The sequence below is a fragment of the Benincasa hispida genome, chromosome 1 (assembly GCF_027475165.1).
Source record: "Benincasa hispida cultivar pf3 chromosome 1, pf3_genome.v1.1, whole genome shotgun sequence".
NCBI classification, from domain to species: domain Eukaryota; kingdom Viridiplantae; phylum Streptophyta; class Magnoliopsida; order Cucurbitales; family Cucurbitaceae; genus Benincasa; species Benincasa hispida.
The window spans coordinates 95,090,094-95,106,337 of NC_143478.1; the positions used below are offsets into that span (position 1 = coordinate 95,090,094).

General features: G+C 33.5%; 1 protein-coding gene across 1 annotated transcript; it reads right to left on the bottom strand.

Moving 5' to 3' along the window:
• Window positions 1-1,644: 1,644 nt before the first annotated feature.
• On the bottom strand, window positions 1,645-4,625 carry LOC120089954 (palmitoyl-monogalactosyldiacylglycerol delta-7 desaturase, chloroplastic-like). Its single transcript, XM_039047405.2, has 4 exons — window positions 4,293-4,625; window positions 3,857-4,153; window positions 3,136-3,242; window positions 1,645-1,963 (listed from the first exon to the last, which is right to left on the bottom strand). Exons 1-4 carry the CDS (start codon window positions 4,563-4,565, stop codon window positions 1,759-1,761), a joined length of 882 nt encoding a protein of 293 aa, XP_038903333.1. The 5' UTR covers window positions 4,566-4,625; the 3' UTR covers window positions 1,645-1,758.
• Between the last annotated feature and the right edge of the window lie 11,619 nt (window positions 4,626-16,244).

Genomic DNA, 16,244 nt, shown 5'->3' on the forward strand with positions numbered 1-16,244 from the left:
TTGGAAGAACATGCTTCCAATTGTTAATAATCATCTCGATTACTAAAAAACCATTGTTATAGGCTATTTTTTAGTAACTAGAATCAAAATAGTTATAATTCATATCATTCATATCATTAATTAAGAAAGCTCCATGTTTTGGAGATAAAAAAAGTAATTAATTCTTTTAACTCCATAATGTTATAGAAAAATGTATTATGTAAAGTGTAAAAGTGCCAAAGTGAAGTTGATTTAGTGACAAATTCTTCCCATTGAATCTTGGAAGTACAGTTGGAGTTGCAACATGTTACCACTTGAAGTCATCTCTAATCTTAGTTCTGATACCACTTGTTAGAAACGAAGTAGGCTCTCACAATACAACTCAATAGATAAGAGAAAAAGATTATGAGAAACTAGAACTTGAATATTACTTTATTTTCTTTGCTTGTTTACAAATGATAAATCCTACATATATTTATACTAGTAGGAAAATACATCAAAAGACATCAATGATAAATGCAAATACATGTGACTTTTCACCAATGCATGAACATTCATCAATGATAAATGTAATTCATATATTCAACTATTCCTTGAATCTCAACTATTCATATATCTAATTAAATGTAATTCATGCACCTTGATTATAGGTCTAGATTAATTCTATCAGTAAGGTATAAAATATTCTTCCATAATATGGACATTTGTCACCACTATGGAATGTATGATTGTTGGACTCAAGCCAAAGACAGCAAAGAATTGCACCAATCAAATTGCCCAAAATGATGTTCCTTTGGGAGACATATTTAAGCTGTATGAGTCTTGAGATAAGCCCATCCTAAGAGGAGGGAAAATCAGCACATACCTGGTGTAAATGCTCCCATATTTCTCGAGAATATATGCAATCAAAGAAGAGATGTTTGATACTCTCGCTATTTTTTTTTACAACACACCACTGAGGATTAAGATTTTGAGATGGAAAACACTGTTGACATTTGTCGTTGGTATTAAGCCCATTGTGTAGCATAGACATATAAGGACTTTGAAATTTTTAGGATACAAGGAATTCCATAAGCTGCCAACCTCAAGAGTGGGAGTGGAGTCCGAAGCAGACGCAATATTATCCTTAAAGGACTTGACAGAGAAAGAACCATTTGGAGGAGCTGGTCTCAATTTTTTTAGGAGAGTTCAAAAGTACTCTTATGGACAGAAACGGTTAGTATCAGTTCAAGAAACCCTTAAATTTAACTTTTAAAATTAGTTGAATTTACCCTTAACCCTTGAAAATGTTCAAAAAATTGCTCATAATTAGATGGAAGCAATTTATCTACAATACATCACCTCTCTCTCCTTTGCTTCAACTTATGGCAAAAATGAAAGAGTAAGAGTACGCTTCCTACACAAGTCGATCACTTGTTTCCTTACTTTACAAGTTCTCTTCTGCATATATATACAGATCGAGTTCGACGCAAGATTTGGAGTTGAAAGATTCGGACTCCAAACCTGTTGATTGATGACCTATCTCTAACTAGTTGAGGTATGTGGAAGTTTGGTTAATTCTCTTTTCCTTAACCATTGAATATTTTGAGACAAATAAAATTATATAATATTAACACAATTAAATTAAAAACGTCCAAAACGATAAAGTAAATTAATGCATAAATGTTTTACTATAACAGTAGCAAGTACTTCATATTGAGATTTCTTTTATTCGAGATTCAGAAACATTACTTTTAGAAGAAAAACTGTTTCCATTCCACACATCACTTAAAGAAAGGCTTATTGTAGTTTATCTTTGGCCAACTTTTGCTTATGGCTTTGGGATGGTACTTTGACATTAGTGGCAACTCCAATGGCTTGAAGAAACACAATAACATACCAACCCAGGTCAAATTGCCACCATTCAATGCCCATCCTAGCTGAATACTCAAAAGCATGGTGGTTATTGTGCCAACCTTCTCCAAATGCAAGCAGACTCATCCACCTTTGAAAATAATAACAACAATAATATAATTACATTGTTATGTAAATTGTTTAATATTCATAAAATCTAATCAATTTTATTATATTTCTTTTAAAAACATATGCTAGAATATGCTCTTATCTAATTCTATTTTTGTCTATGTACTTTTAAATTAGGTCCAAATTTATTACTCTCAACTTTTAATAAATTTAGCCCACCGAACATTTTTTTTTCTAAATTAAATAAATAATAATAATGATAATAACAAAAATTCCTTAAATATATTTCAAATTTATGGACGGAAGGTTAATGGAGATATTTTATTTATTTTTTTATTTTTGGCAAAAGTAATAAATAAATTAATAGCAGATACCATTTTAAAATCTATTGAAAATATATAGACTAAATTTAAACATTTAAAAATACGATAATTAAAATAGAACAAATCTCAAAATAAATAGAGTAAAATGATATTTTAACCTTTAAAAAACGTATATTTTAATATAAAATATAAACACTATTCCATTATATTAAATCATAACAAGGAGCAAAAGTTTTAAAATCATGTACGGAATGTAGAAACTATTGGATGGATAATCAGATTTTGATTTTAAGAAATCAAAAAATGGTCCAACACTATATTAATTTAAATATAGCAAATGTTGTTGTCTTTTAGTGATAGACATTGATCTATCTATCAATGTCAGTATTTATTAGTGATATATATTTATAGATATCTAACATTGTCTATCACTGTCTATTATTGATAGATAATGACATTTTATTATATTTAAAAATATTTATAAAAAGTTTTATCATATAAAATATGCCAGTCAACTTTGATACTATAAAACAATATAAGCATAACTATGTAAAAATATATGGAGGTGAATTACCATTTTAAAATATGCACAATAGTTTAAACTAAAAAAGAAAAGATATTTGAGACATATAATATATATGCTGTTTGTCTTAATAAATGTTTCATATTTTTATATAATTTTCTAAATATCTACTAAATTTATAATAGAGCTTTACATAAATCATATCATTTTATAATTTAACTTTGGGATTGATTCAATTAAATTTATCATCCAAAGAATATTATCATGGAAGCAAGAACTCATTCAATAAATTAATTTGATCGTCTTTTACTCAACATTGATACAAAGAAAGGCACAGCATATACTTACCAATTGTTTGTAGAGAAATCATTTGTTTTCCATGGTTGCTTTCCCCACATATGACAGAATGAATTCACCATAAATGTTGAGTGTAAAAGCATTACAGTTCTTACACACTGCCCATCGAAAGAGTACAATGTGTCACAATCTCTAATAAGTCACTATAACGTCTCAATAAAAAAAATCATTAAACTTTCAATCTTTTTATTCAAGTTGGGATTCTAAATTCTTCAATTTTATGTTCAAAGTTCGGCCTCTAAATTCGTTGAATTTTATGCTCATTAAGTTTGTAAAATTCGAATATAACTATTTATATCTTTGAATTTTTAATTTTGTATTCAACAAATTCCTAAAGTTTATAATTTTTTATGTGATAGAGTCTTCAATCTATTGATCAATCTTTAATCATTTAGATCTATCTGTAATAGATCGTGAAAAACCATTATTTATATCTATCATAGCAAAGATTTACATATTTAGCAGTTTATCGCGATCTATCACATATAGATAATGAGTTATAAATAATTTTATTCATTTTTTTTATATTTGAAAACAATCCTAGAAAGTTAAAAATGGAAATCATCAAGAGTTTTATTAAATGAATATACTTGAAATAATTTTTTTAACAAAGAAAAGTTTGATTAATCAAATTACCATAAATATATAATTATAATTAGAAGAATTAAACAAATGATGAAAGAGGGAGATGTTTTTATCTTTTTATTCTTACCGTTCCCCAAATGAAAAAAGGAATTCCTCCAAGAAAATAGAGTATGAGTGCAAGAGCAATTGGATGAAGAATATATGTTTTGCGAATAAACCTATAGAAAGTTTGCTTCTCCAAGTCGCCAGCATTATCCAATTTTCGATGCTTCCTATTCGTTTCAATGATGCTTCCATCTTTTTCTTCAACCACCCAAATAATATAACCAAACCAAAATCCTCGAACCGGACTATGTGGATCTTTTATAGTATCAACAAATTGATGATGGTATCTGTGCGTGCTCACCCAAGTGATTGGATCACCCTAAAATTAATAAAAAAAATATATATTATAAGATTTTAAAAGACAATACTTTTGAATTAATATTTTAGTTTTTAAATCAATCAATAATGTGTTTACGTTGCACTTTTAGAAGTAAAAGAATAAATATCAAGTGTCAAACCTGAAGTGCATGAACTCCACAATAAGCGAATAAGTATTCAAGATATTTGGGAACTTTGAAACTCTTATGTGAAAGGTTTCGGTGATAAGAAATAGTGATGCCAAAGAGACCTGTGATCATAAATAATGCCAAACAAATCGAAAATGCACCCCAATTAATTTGAAATGGTGCAAAAATACAACAAAAATGCAAGAAGAAGAAAACACCAGCCACTTTTTTGTCTATCTTGATCTTTTTTTCCTTTTCAGATAATATTGGAGATTTCACAGTCATCTTTGATTCTCTTGATGCGTCAATTAGATCGTGGCTTTATTGTTGAGGAGACTTCACCACCTTTTGCATGTGTATTTATAATGCAAATTTAACTCACAACAACCATCATTTAAGACTCTTCTGCCAACTAAATGTATCCCTTATTTAAGAGCAATATGCTTTCTCTAAAATCACTATAAAAAAAACAAATAAAAAAAAACCTATTTCGACAGCTTTTTATTGAATGGTTATAAAAAAAAATTTGAACAATATATACACATTTATTTGATGTATTGAAAAAACATTCGAAGATTGTGTACATTTTATAAAAAATTATTAGAAACCTTTGAAAGAGATATATATTTATCAAAAGACATTGGAAAAATCTTTGAAAAATATCGATTTTTATGGAAGGTTATTAAACATATTTGAAAAAAAATATACACTTATCAAATCATATTAAAAAGTTTTAATGGATGTTATTAATAACCTTTAAAAAATATCTACTTTTTATCGAAGAATATTTGAAAACCTTAAAAAAGAAATGACCACGGCTTATGATAACAGAGGACAAAACTATCTATTATTCTGAAACAAAAACTCAGCTCCCATTCAACTCCAACCCCAAAAATGCGATGCAGTTAGAAGAATTACAACAAACTTAAGTTATTTTTGTTCTACTCTCTTAAATTGTCATCTGTAACAATAGTAAAACAGAAAGTGATTTCTATGTTCTTATATACTTCAGACTCTTTCGGAAACCCTTTCCCACCTCATGCATATTCCTTTTGTTGGATTTTGTGTTTGTTAGGATTTGTTCGTTTTCTGTAAATTAGGATGAGATTCAGGTGCTTTTGAACATTTTGACTATTGGGTTACGACATACTGTTACACTCATACAGATAACTTGTTTGTTTAGTATTTTTATAGCTAGATATATATGTAGTGATCTTGCAAGTATATATTATCCTTTGGTATTTTTGTTTTTTTAATTTTGTTGATGTTTAAATATCGTTCAATGACAGTATTGAGAAACTTAATAGTAGAATAGTGACCTGATGTATAGAAAATATTGTGTTACATGAATTAACAATTAACATTTTTGGGATGTTTTTAATCTTTCTTGAATTGAAAGCTCATCATGCTTGTCAATTAACATTTTTGGGATGTTTTTAATCTTTCTTGAATTGAAAGTCATCATGCTTGTCTATGTTATATTTGATAAAATGAGTGCAACGTTACTGAAGAATTACAACAGACTTTTATTCGTTTTCTATGCGTTTTTCCTTCTCTGCTTCAGGTTCCACTATTCAATGGTTAATTGTCTATTTTTTCTTTCATGGTTATTATAGACCATTAACATTCTGCCATATGGCTTTTTTATGCTAATAAATAATGTTGTACGACGAGCAATGCAGGTCGTGAAGGCCGATCGTCTTACTCAATTTCTCCTATCTTTTATGCTCTCTGTCAATCGTGTAGTAACTTTCTTCTATCTCTAAATCCTACCGTGTACTCTTCTTCGTGTACACTTCAACCCAATCGTCTACTTTCTGTTGCCTATACGATCAACCTAATCGTGCAGTCTCCTAGCCATCGTCTACACGCTTTCCTCTATCATGTTGACGCTTGTCCTATCGTTCACCTTTTTTCCCAACGATCGTCTAGATATTTGACCACGATCGCCTAGTCCTTTTCTCCACGATCGTCTAACCTTTTTTCTCAACGATCGTCTAGTCTTTCTCCCAATGATCGTTTAGCCTTCACCTCTCAATGATCGTTTGGTCTTTGACAACGATCGTCTAGTCTTTCTCCCAACGATCATTTAGCCTTCACCTCTCAATGATCGTTTAGTCTTTGACAATGATCGTTTAGTCTTTGACAATGATCGTTTAGCTACCCTTTCTTTTTCCTCCTTACATGGTATCAGATCTTTAAAGCATCCTGCTCCCCTTCTCATGGCGTCGAGTTCAGGAACATCTGAAGAAAATTCTACCCTCCTAGTAACATCAAACCCAAGCATACATTCAACTGTTCTACCTCCGACCACTATATCTATATCATCTCCATCATTCACCTCACCCGCTACTCAGCGCGCCCCCCCTGCTCGAAATCCATTCTACCCTTCGCAATATGGCCCTCCACCACCACCCCTTCACCCTCACTATGTCGGTGTCCCTAACCACCATACATTTCAAAATCTGGTACCGATTAATCCCTTCCCTAATCTTCCTTCCCCACAGTCCCCAGTCACAAACTTCCCTCACATGTCCCAATCCCTCACCGTCAAGCTAAATGATTCAAACTACCTCCTCTGGAAGAATCAACTTCTCAACCTTATCATGGGCTATGGCCTTGAAAGCTTCATCAATGGAACTTATCCTCAGACACCGAAGTACCTCGACCCTCAGCAAACTGAACTCAATCCCCATTTCTCCTATTGGCAGAAGTGCAATCGAACAATCATGAGATGGTTTTATTCCTCCCTCAATGAAGGTAAGATGGAAGAAATCGTTGGTTATAAATCCACACTGGAAATATGGGAAGCACTCCAAACGGTCGATGAATCCTCCTCCACAGCCATAATGGATTTGCATTATCAACTTCAGAAGATATGAAAGGATGGCATCAGCATTTCTCAATACCTGGCCAAGATAAAAGACATTGTCGACAAGTTTGCTGCTATCGGAGAACCGCTGTCTTACCCTGACCATCTTGCATACATCCTCGAAGGCCTTAGCACTGAATACAATCCGTTCGTGACCTCCATTCAGAACAGAACTGATCGCCCATCTATTGCCGATGTCCGTAGCCTCCTCATCGCATATGACTGCCGGCTCGAATCCCAGTCTACTATGGACCAACTTCAATAGATACAAGGCAATGTTGTCCAGCTCTCACTTCAACCACGACGTCCTCACTAGTCGCAACCTACCAGGTCATCTTTCCGACCTTCTCAAGCTCTTCCAGGTATTCTCTCTAACCCTCATTTCTCTGTTATGCCTGCTACAAACTATACATCTCATCGACCACCCACCCGAGCTCCACGACCAACAACTCATCAACCATCCCAATCCTCCAATCGACCACAATGCCAAATCTGTAACAAATTTGGCCATACAGCACTGTCCTGCTACAACGTCGACAATCCAAAATATAGAATCATCCAACATCCTCAAGCCCATTTTGCTCAAACCACACCGACCCCACCTCAACCGCTATCCTACATTACTACCCCCTCTTTCCCAACAACAAATCACCCCGATGAAGGCTGGTACATGGATTCTGAAGCCACTCATCACATGACCCCTGACCTATCCAACATCCAACACCCTGTTCCTTATTATGGTGGTGAACAAGTTTTCGTAGGAAATGGTAAGTCCCTTCCAATCTCTCATACTGGTTCCTCTTCTTTCCTTTCATCTACATCGAACACTCCAATTCATCTTCACTCTGTTCTTCACACACCTTCAATATCTAGAAATCTAATTAGCATCGGTCGTTTATGTTACGATAATAATGCTTATGTCGAATTTTTCCATGACTCCTTTGTTGTGAAGGACCTTCAAACCAAGAGTCCACTCCTCCGGGGCACAATTGATCTGGCCTATACAAGCTCTCTGTCAATCCATCGACTACACGATCTATCTATTCCTCATCTCATTCAACTGTCTTCATCTCAGCACTCACGAATTTCTCTTTGTGGCATCGTTGTTTAGGACATCCCTCCCTTCCAGTAGTTCACTCTGTGTTGTCCAAATGCAAACTGAAGTACAAAAATAAGTCAACTGTATCAGTTTGTGAGCATTATCAAATGGCCAAGAGCCATCGTTTACCTTTTCAAGTGTCTAATTCTCGTCCAACCACTTGTATTGACTTAGTGTATGCCAATGTATGGGGTCCTTCCCCAATAAATTCAGTTAATGGAGATAGATATTTCTTACTATTTATCGATGCTTTCTCTCGTTTCACTTGGATCTATACAATGAAAACTAAATCTGAAGTTCTACCCTATTTTCTAAGTTTCAAGCTATGATTTCGAATCAATTTTCCATCACTATCAAATCAATCCAAACTGATGGAGAAGGGGAGTTCAAAGCTCTCTCTCCTATACTAGACAAACTTGGCATAATTCATTGTCTGTCTTGTCCTTACACACCACAACAAAACGGCACTGTCGAACGAAAGAATAGGCATGTCGTTGAAGTTGGTCCAGCCATGCTTGCTCACTCCTCTATTCCACATAGTTTCTGGCCTTTCTCTTTCCATATCGCTGCCTATCTTATCAATCGTTTACCTACACCTCTTCTTGACAATAAGTCACCCTATGAATCTCTCTACTCCAAACTCCCTGATTACCAACTCCTAAAAGTCTTCGGCTGCACCTGTTTCCCTTTCCTTCGATCGTTCAATGATAATAAACTTCAATATAGATCTCATCCATGCGTGTTCTTAGTCTATTCCTCCTTACATAAAGGATATCTTTGCCTCCATCATACAACCGATCAAATTTACATCTCTAGGCATGTCATCTTTAATGAAACAACTTTTCCCTTCCTTGATAACCATTCACCAGTCGATTCTCCATCACCTTCTTCCTCTTCAGCTCTTTCCTTTCCTATTCTAGTAGGCCCTTATCCCCTCCATCAGGTCCCTGCCAATTTCGACAACAACGATGTTCATCACCATCATTCCCCTCACCTACCTCCTTTTATACCAATCACCTCCCCTAATCTCACGTCTACATCTACACCTCTCAACTAACCCCCTCCTCACCCTTCCTACTCACCTGAACCATCAATCAAACCACCAGCCCCTACTGTTTCCTCTCCCTCACCACCACTTACCTCTACTGTCCCACCTCTCCTTACTTCCTCACACCTCATCCCCACCACCTCATAACCAACACCATCCCTACCCCTCACAACCAATAACCACCCCATGATTACACAATCCAAGATAGGAATTTTCAAACCAAAGGTGTGGTTGTCCGAGGTTACTGACTTGGATAAAATAGAACCACGATCTTACAAGGAAGCTCTCCTTCATCCAAGCTGGAAATAAACGATGTTTGAGGAATACGAAGCACTCATCAGAAATACTACATGGTCTCTCATAGCTCTGCCCCAGGATTGCAAAGTTATTGGTAACAAATGGGTGTTCAGACTTAAACAAACTCCATCTGGTGAAATTGCTCGTTACAAGGCTCGTTTGGTTGCTCAAGGCTTCAACCAAGACTATGGCATCGATTATTTTGAGACCTTCAGTCAAGTACTCAAGCCCACCACCATTCGACTTGTACTGTCAATTGCTTTGTCTCAAGACTGGATCATTCGACAACTTGACGTACATAATGCTTTCCTCAATGATGATCTATCTGAGGAAGTATACATCAAGCAACCACCTGGTTTCATCATTGATAAACACCCTGATCATGTATTACTGCTACAAAAGTCACTGTATGGCCTCAAGCAAAGCCCTTGCGCATGGTTCTCCAAGCTCAGCACCTGCCTGACACAATGGGGTTTCTCTAATGAAAAGTCTGATACATCCATGTTCATTTTCCGCAACTCACATACTTTAATTATTTTCCTTATCTATGTTGATGATATCATTGTCACTGGAAATAACCTTGCCACTATTCAGCTCTTCATAACTTGCTTGAATACTCAGTTTGCACTTAAAGATCTCGGTGAACTATCTTTTTTCCTTGGCATTCAGGTGCTCCACTCTCCAGACCATCTACACTTGTCTCAGTCCAAGTACATTCATAGTCTTCTTCAACGTGCACACCTCACTGACTGCAAGCTAATTCACTCTCCGATTGCTGTTGGCGCCTTTCTGTCCCTCACCGATGGACAATCGCTTAACAACCCCTCTGAATCAAAAGCCTAGTTGGTGCTCTTCAATATTGTATACTGACCAAACCAGACATCAGCTTCAATGTCAATAAGCTCTGTAAATTCATGCACGCCTGAACCACTTCACATCTTCAAGCAGCAAAACGGCTCCTTGGGTACTCAAAGGCACAACTCATCATGGTATTCTTCTAACAAAGTCCCCTGTTTTGGCTTTGACTTGCTACACAGATGCCGATTGGGCCAGCTGCTCGGATGACAGGTTAAGCACGAGTGGATTCTGTGTCTTCCTTGATTCAAGCCTCATTTCATGGAGCTCCTCTAAGCAAAAGGTCATCTCTCGATCCAGTGCCGAATAAAAATATCGTGGCTTGTCTAATGCTGCCGCTGGGATTTTATGGATCCAATCAGTTCTCACTGAACTTGGTGTCACAAACATCTCTACCCCTCTATTGCTTTGTGACAATCTCAGCGCCACCTACATGGCAGCCAATCCTATACTTCACAACCGGATAAAACATCTTGAGATTGACCTTCCTTTTCTCAGATAAAAGGTTGCCTCCAAACAGCTTTCAGTTCGCTTCCTTCCCTCTGAGGATCAGCTAGCTGACATCATGACAAAAGCCTTACCGAGTCCTCACTACCTCAGTTTGAAGACCAAGCTCACAGTCGCGGCAGCTCCTCATTCGTTTGCGGGGGATTATAAAATGAGTGCAATGTTACTGAAGAATTACAACAGACTTTTATTCGTTTTCTATAGTTTTTCCTTCTCTGTTTCAGGTTTCATTATTTAGTGGTTAATTGTGTATTTTCTCTTTCATTGTTGTTATTATAGACCATTAACATTCTGCCATGTGGCTTTTTTATGCTAATAAATAATGCTGTACGACGAGCGATGCGGGTCGTGAAGGCCGATTGTCTTACTCAATTTCTCCCATCGTTTAGGCTCTATGCCAATCGTGTAGTAATTTTCTTCTATCGTCTAAATCCTATCGTGTACTCTCTTTCGTGTACACTTCAACCCAATCGTCTACTTTCTATCGTGTACTTTTTGTCGCCTACACGATCAACCCAATCATGCAGTCTTCTAGCCATCATCTACACGCTTTCCTCTATCGTGTAGACGCTTGTCCTATTGTTCACGTTTTTCACATCTAGATATTTTACCACGATTGTCTACACGATTGTCCTACTCCTTTTCTCCACGATCGTCTATTCTTTTTCTCAACAATCATCTAGTCTTTCTCCCAATGATCGTTTAGTCTTCACCTCTCAATGATCTTTTAGTCTTTGACAACGATCGTTTAGCTACCCTTTCTTCTTCCTCCTTACAATATTCATCTTGACAAGTAGTAATTGTAGTAAGTTGAAATAAAATATGTCATCCCCAAGCTACCTTCTCGCCTCCATTATTAGTTGTTTTGGACTACTACGTAGTTGCTCATCACGCTGATTTTCGACATCGTTTGAGTTTTTAGAATTCCTTCCATTTTGCTCTGAAAAGCTTGCCCCTCTTTATTAAAATATCAACAACCATGAGGAGCTTTGATTGATTAGCATTATTGTCAGGCTAATTTGTAAATATTTATCTCTATTGTAACAAAATCTACAAACAGATAGGATATTGAAAAGTCAACAAATAGGGTATTGAAAAGTCGAGGGAATTTGCTAAAAAATTGAATAGAGATGCTTAAGAGTGTATATTATTAATGAATGGTTACTTAGGCTCTCCTAAGTACGAGACTTCCTCTAAAAGTGTCTTAAGCTCCCTAAACTATGAGATTCCCTCTCACCATGATTTTTATCTTTTTCACATCAAATGAAGACCACTCTACTTGTTGAACTTAGGCACCCCGTAAGTTAGAGAATCTGAAATTTTAGAATGTGTTCCACATACACAATACAGATATTAGATACAACGTCATAGAAAAGTCACAGACAACAGAAAAAGCAACAGAGAGTAAATCAAGAATAAACACACTATTAATAACGATAAAAATAACAATTTATTATCATTTAAAAGAAATATTAAAAAATGTACTATGTACTTTAGTACTGTAGTACTTTAGATATTAGTGTGATCTCCAACTACTAATTGAAAATTTGAGTCTCATATTCTCAACTAATTTAATTGAGAAGTTAATGATGTGTTGTTTATATTATAAATAAATACTATGTCAAAATAAGAAGCCAACGGCTATCTCAAGGTAGTAATTTTTTTTGGGACAAAGTAGTAATAATACAAAAAATCTTAAGAATCAGAAACAAATAGCCCTGGTATTTAGCCAATGGTGTGAACTTTATTATAGGTTTATAACTCAAAAAATATAAATAAAAAGAAAAAAAAAGAAATGAAATGAAATTTATAAAAAAGGGCTTTATTTTTTTTTAAAAAAAATAGTTTGGATATTTTAGACAAAATATTATCCGCTGAATTATAAAAAGAAAATACACTTGAGCTTTATACCAGGGTTAAAAATTTGATAACTTTTTAAAATTTCAAACAAAAAGTTTAAAAAATCATCTTTATCATTAGTTTTAGATAAAAATTATTAGTAATTTGTGTAAAAAAATTATTAGTAATTATTAGTAACTTCAAAAGAATTGACTATACTAATAAGGGACTTTTAAACCATTTTTTAATGGTTAAGAGTGTTAAAGTAACTTTTAAAAGTTTAGGTATATTCTTGAAATGATGTATTAATGGCTTCATTTATATATTAACAATGATTTTGTAACTTTTTTAAAGTTAGAGACATAAATGAAATGTTTAAAAGTTCAAGGGTATTTTTGACACAAAGTATTAATGATATCCATCCAAAACATACAATAAGTGAGCTTTTTAAGTTTTTTTTGTTTTTTATTTTCAGTTTAAGGGTATTGTTAAAACTTTTGAAACCAAGATATAATTTTCTTTCTTCCCATTGAATGAAACACATTGTTTAAAATTAATTCTCCATCTCAATAGCTCAGAAGGTTTGACTTGTATATATGTATATATAATATTCTTTCTTTCTCATTGAATGAAACAATGTAATGCCCCAAGTTGAGGAGGAGGACATAAATGAACTGAGAGCCTATTTGAATGAGAGAGAGCCTGAGGATATGAAAGTATGATTATGAAAAAGACATAAAAACATTAAAACTTACAAACTATACTAGAAAGGTGCACTTTTCTTTTCGGTGGCTCAATTATAGGAACTCTAAAATTAAGTGTGTTTAGCTTAGAGCAATTCTACGTTTGGTGACCTCCTAGAAAGTTTTTAAGGACACATGTGAGTGAGGACAAAGTATATTGAAAGAATCCGTGAGGTTGAGCTAGTTTAGATAAGGAAATGTCCGGACCACTAGGTGTCCGATCATTACATAGGCATATGGTTTAGAATTCAGACTAACGATCATGGTTAATGTGGAATAATAAACGTTTTAAATGATATATATAATTAATTGATCTAAATCTTTGTTACTAGAGAAAAAAAAAAGGAAATGTTATTCATAAATTGATTTGATATTTGTTATGAATCATATATTCACTAGTATAAAATTGGGCTATTATCACTTGAATAGCAACATCATAGAGGTATAGTGTCGATTGTCTTTAATATCGGTTGTCCAACATTAAATGTCTACTTTGTGACAGATAATGACTATCATAGTTTTGTTAGCAATTTTTCTTTTACTTGGGCACGTACAAATAAATTATATTTATCTTTTACTTATACATACATTAAATAAAATCTTAAGGAAATTTCGGGACCACTAGGTATCCGATCATTACGTAGGCACATGGTTTAGAATTCAGACTAACGATCATGGTTAATGTGGAATAATAAGTGTTTTAATGATATGTTTAATTAATTGATCCAAATCTTTGTTAATGGAGGAAAAAAAAGGAAATGTTATTCATAAATTGATTTGATATTTGTTATGAATCATATATTCACTAGTATGAAATTGAGCTATAATATCACTTGAATACCAACATCATAGAGGTATAGTGTTGATTGTCTTTAATATCGATTGTCCAACATTAAATGTCTACTTTTGTGACAGATAATGATTATCATAGTTTCGTTATCAATTTTTCTTTTACTTGTGCATGTACAAATAAATTATATTTATCTTTTACTTATACATACATTAAATAAAATCTTAAGGAAATTTCGTGACCACTAGGTGTCTGATCATTACATAGGCACATGGTTTAGAATTCAAACTAACGATCATAGTTAATGTGGAATAATAAGTGTTTTAAATGATATGTTTAATTAATTGATCCAAATCTTTGTTAATGGAGGAAAAAAAACGAAATGTTATTCATAAATTGATTTGATATTTGTTATGAATCATATATTCATAGTATAAAATTGAGCTATAATATCACTTGAATACCAACATCATAGAGGTATAGTGTCGATCGTCTTTAATATCGGTTGTCCAACATTAAATGTCTACTTTTGTGATAGGTAATGACTACCATAGTTTTGTTATCAATTTTTCTTTTACTTGTGTACGTACAAATAAATTATATTTATCTTTTACTTATACGTACATTAAATAAAATGTTAAGGAAATCTCGGGACCACTAGTTGTCTGATCATTACATAGGCACATGGTTTAGAATTCAGACTAACGATCATGGAGTGAGAGCCCAGACCATAGCGGCTTTAGAGACTTCTCTCTCGACTTTATTAATGTGGAATAATGAGCGTTTTAAATGATATATTTAATTAATTGATCCAAATCTTTGTTACTGGAGAAAAAAAAAAGGAAATGTTATTCATAAATTGATTTGATATTTGTTATGAATCATATATTCACTAGTATAAAATTGGGCTATAATTTCACTTGAATATCAATATCATAGAGGTATAGTGTCGATTGCCTTTAATATCGGTTGTCCAACATTAAATGTCTACTTTTGTGACAGATAATGACTATCATAGTTTCGTTATCAATTTTTCTTTTACTTGTACACGTACAAATAAATTATATTTATATTTTACTTATACATACATTAAATAAAATCTTAAGGAAATTTCGGGACCACTAGGTGTCCGATCATTATATAGGCACATGGTTTAGAATTCAGACTAACGATCATGGTTAATGTGGAATAATAAGCGTTTTAAATGATATATTTAATTAATTGATCCAAATCTTTGTTACTGGAGAAGAAAAAAGGAAATGTTATTCATAAATTGATTTGATATTTGTTATGAATCATATATTCACTCGTATAAAATTGAGCTATAATATCACTCGAATACCAACATCATAGAGGTATAGTATCGATTGTCTTTAATATCGGTTGTCCAATATTAAATGTCTACTTTTGTGACAGGTAATGACTACCATAGTTTCGTTATCAGTTTTTCTTTTACTTGTGCACGTACAAATAAATTATATTTATCTTTTACTTATACGTACACAAAATAAAATCCTAATTTCTTTTGTATATACAACTCAACTTTCAATAAATACAAAAACTAACCAATCAACAACACTGAGGGGGACAAATTATTTTACTTACCAACAAGTTCGATTGATCGGTATATACATAGAGCTCTAAAGTTTAAAGATCAATAGAGTTGGTTGTCTACTTTGGAAAATCATATAGATACATCTAACAAAATAACTAAAATAATCGTGCAATTGATATCTCGTCATACCAAAGTTATAGGATGAAACGTGGCCTATTTTATCAATCAAGAAACCTCATCAGGTATCCCACAACTGATAAAATTTGATTCCATATGCGGTCTCTTGAAGAAAACACATTTATCAAGTTCAAAAGGAAACATACCAACGAAATCATTGAAACTAATTTAGAAACACATGC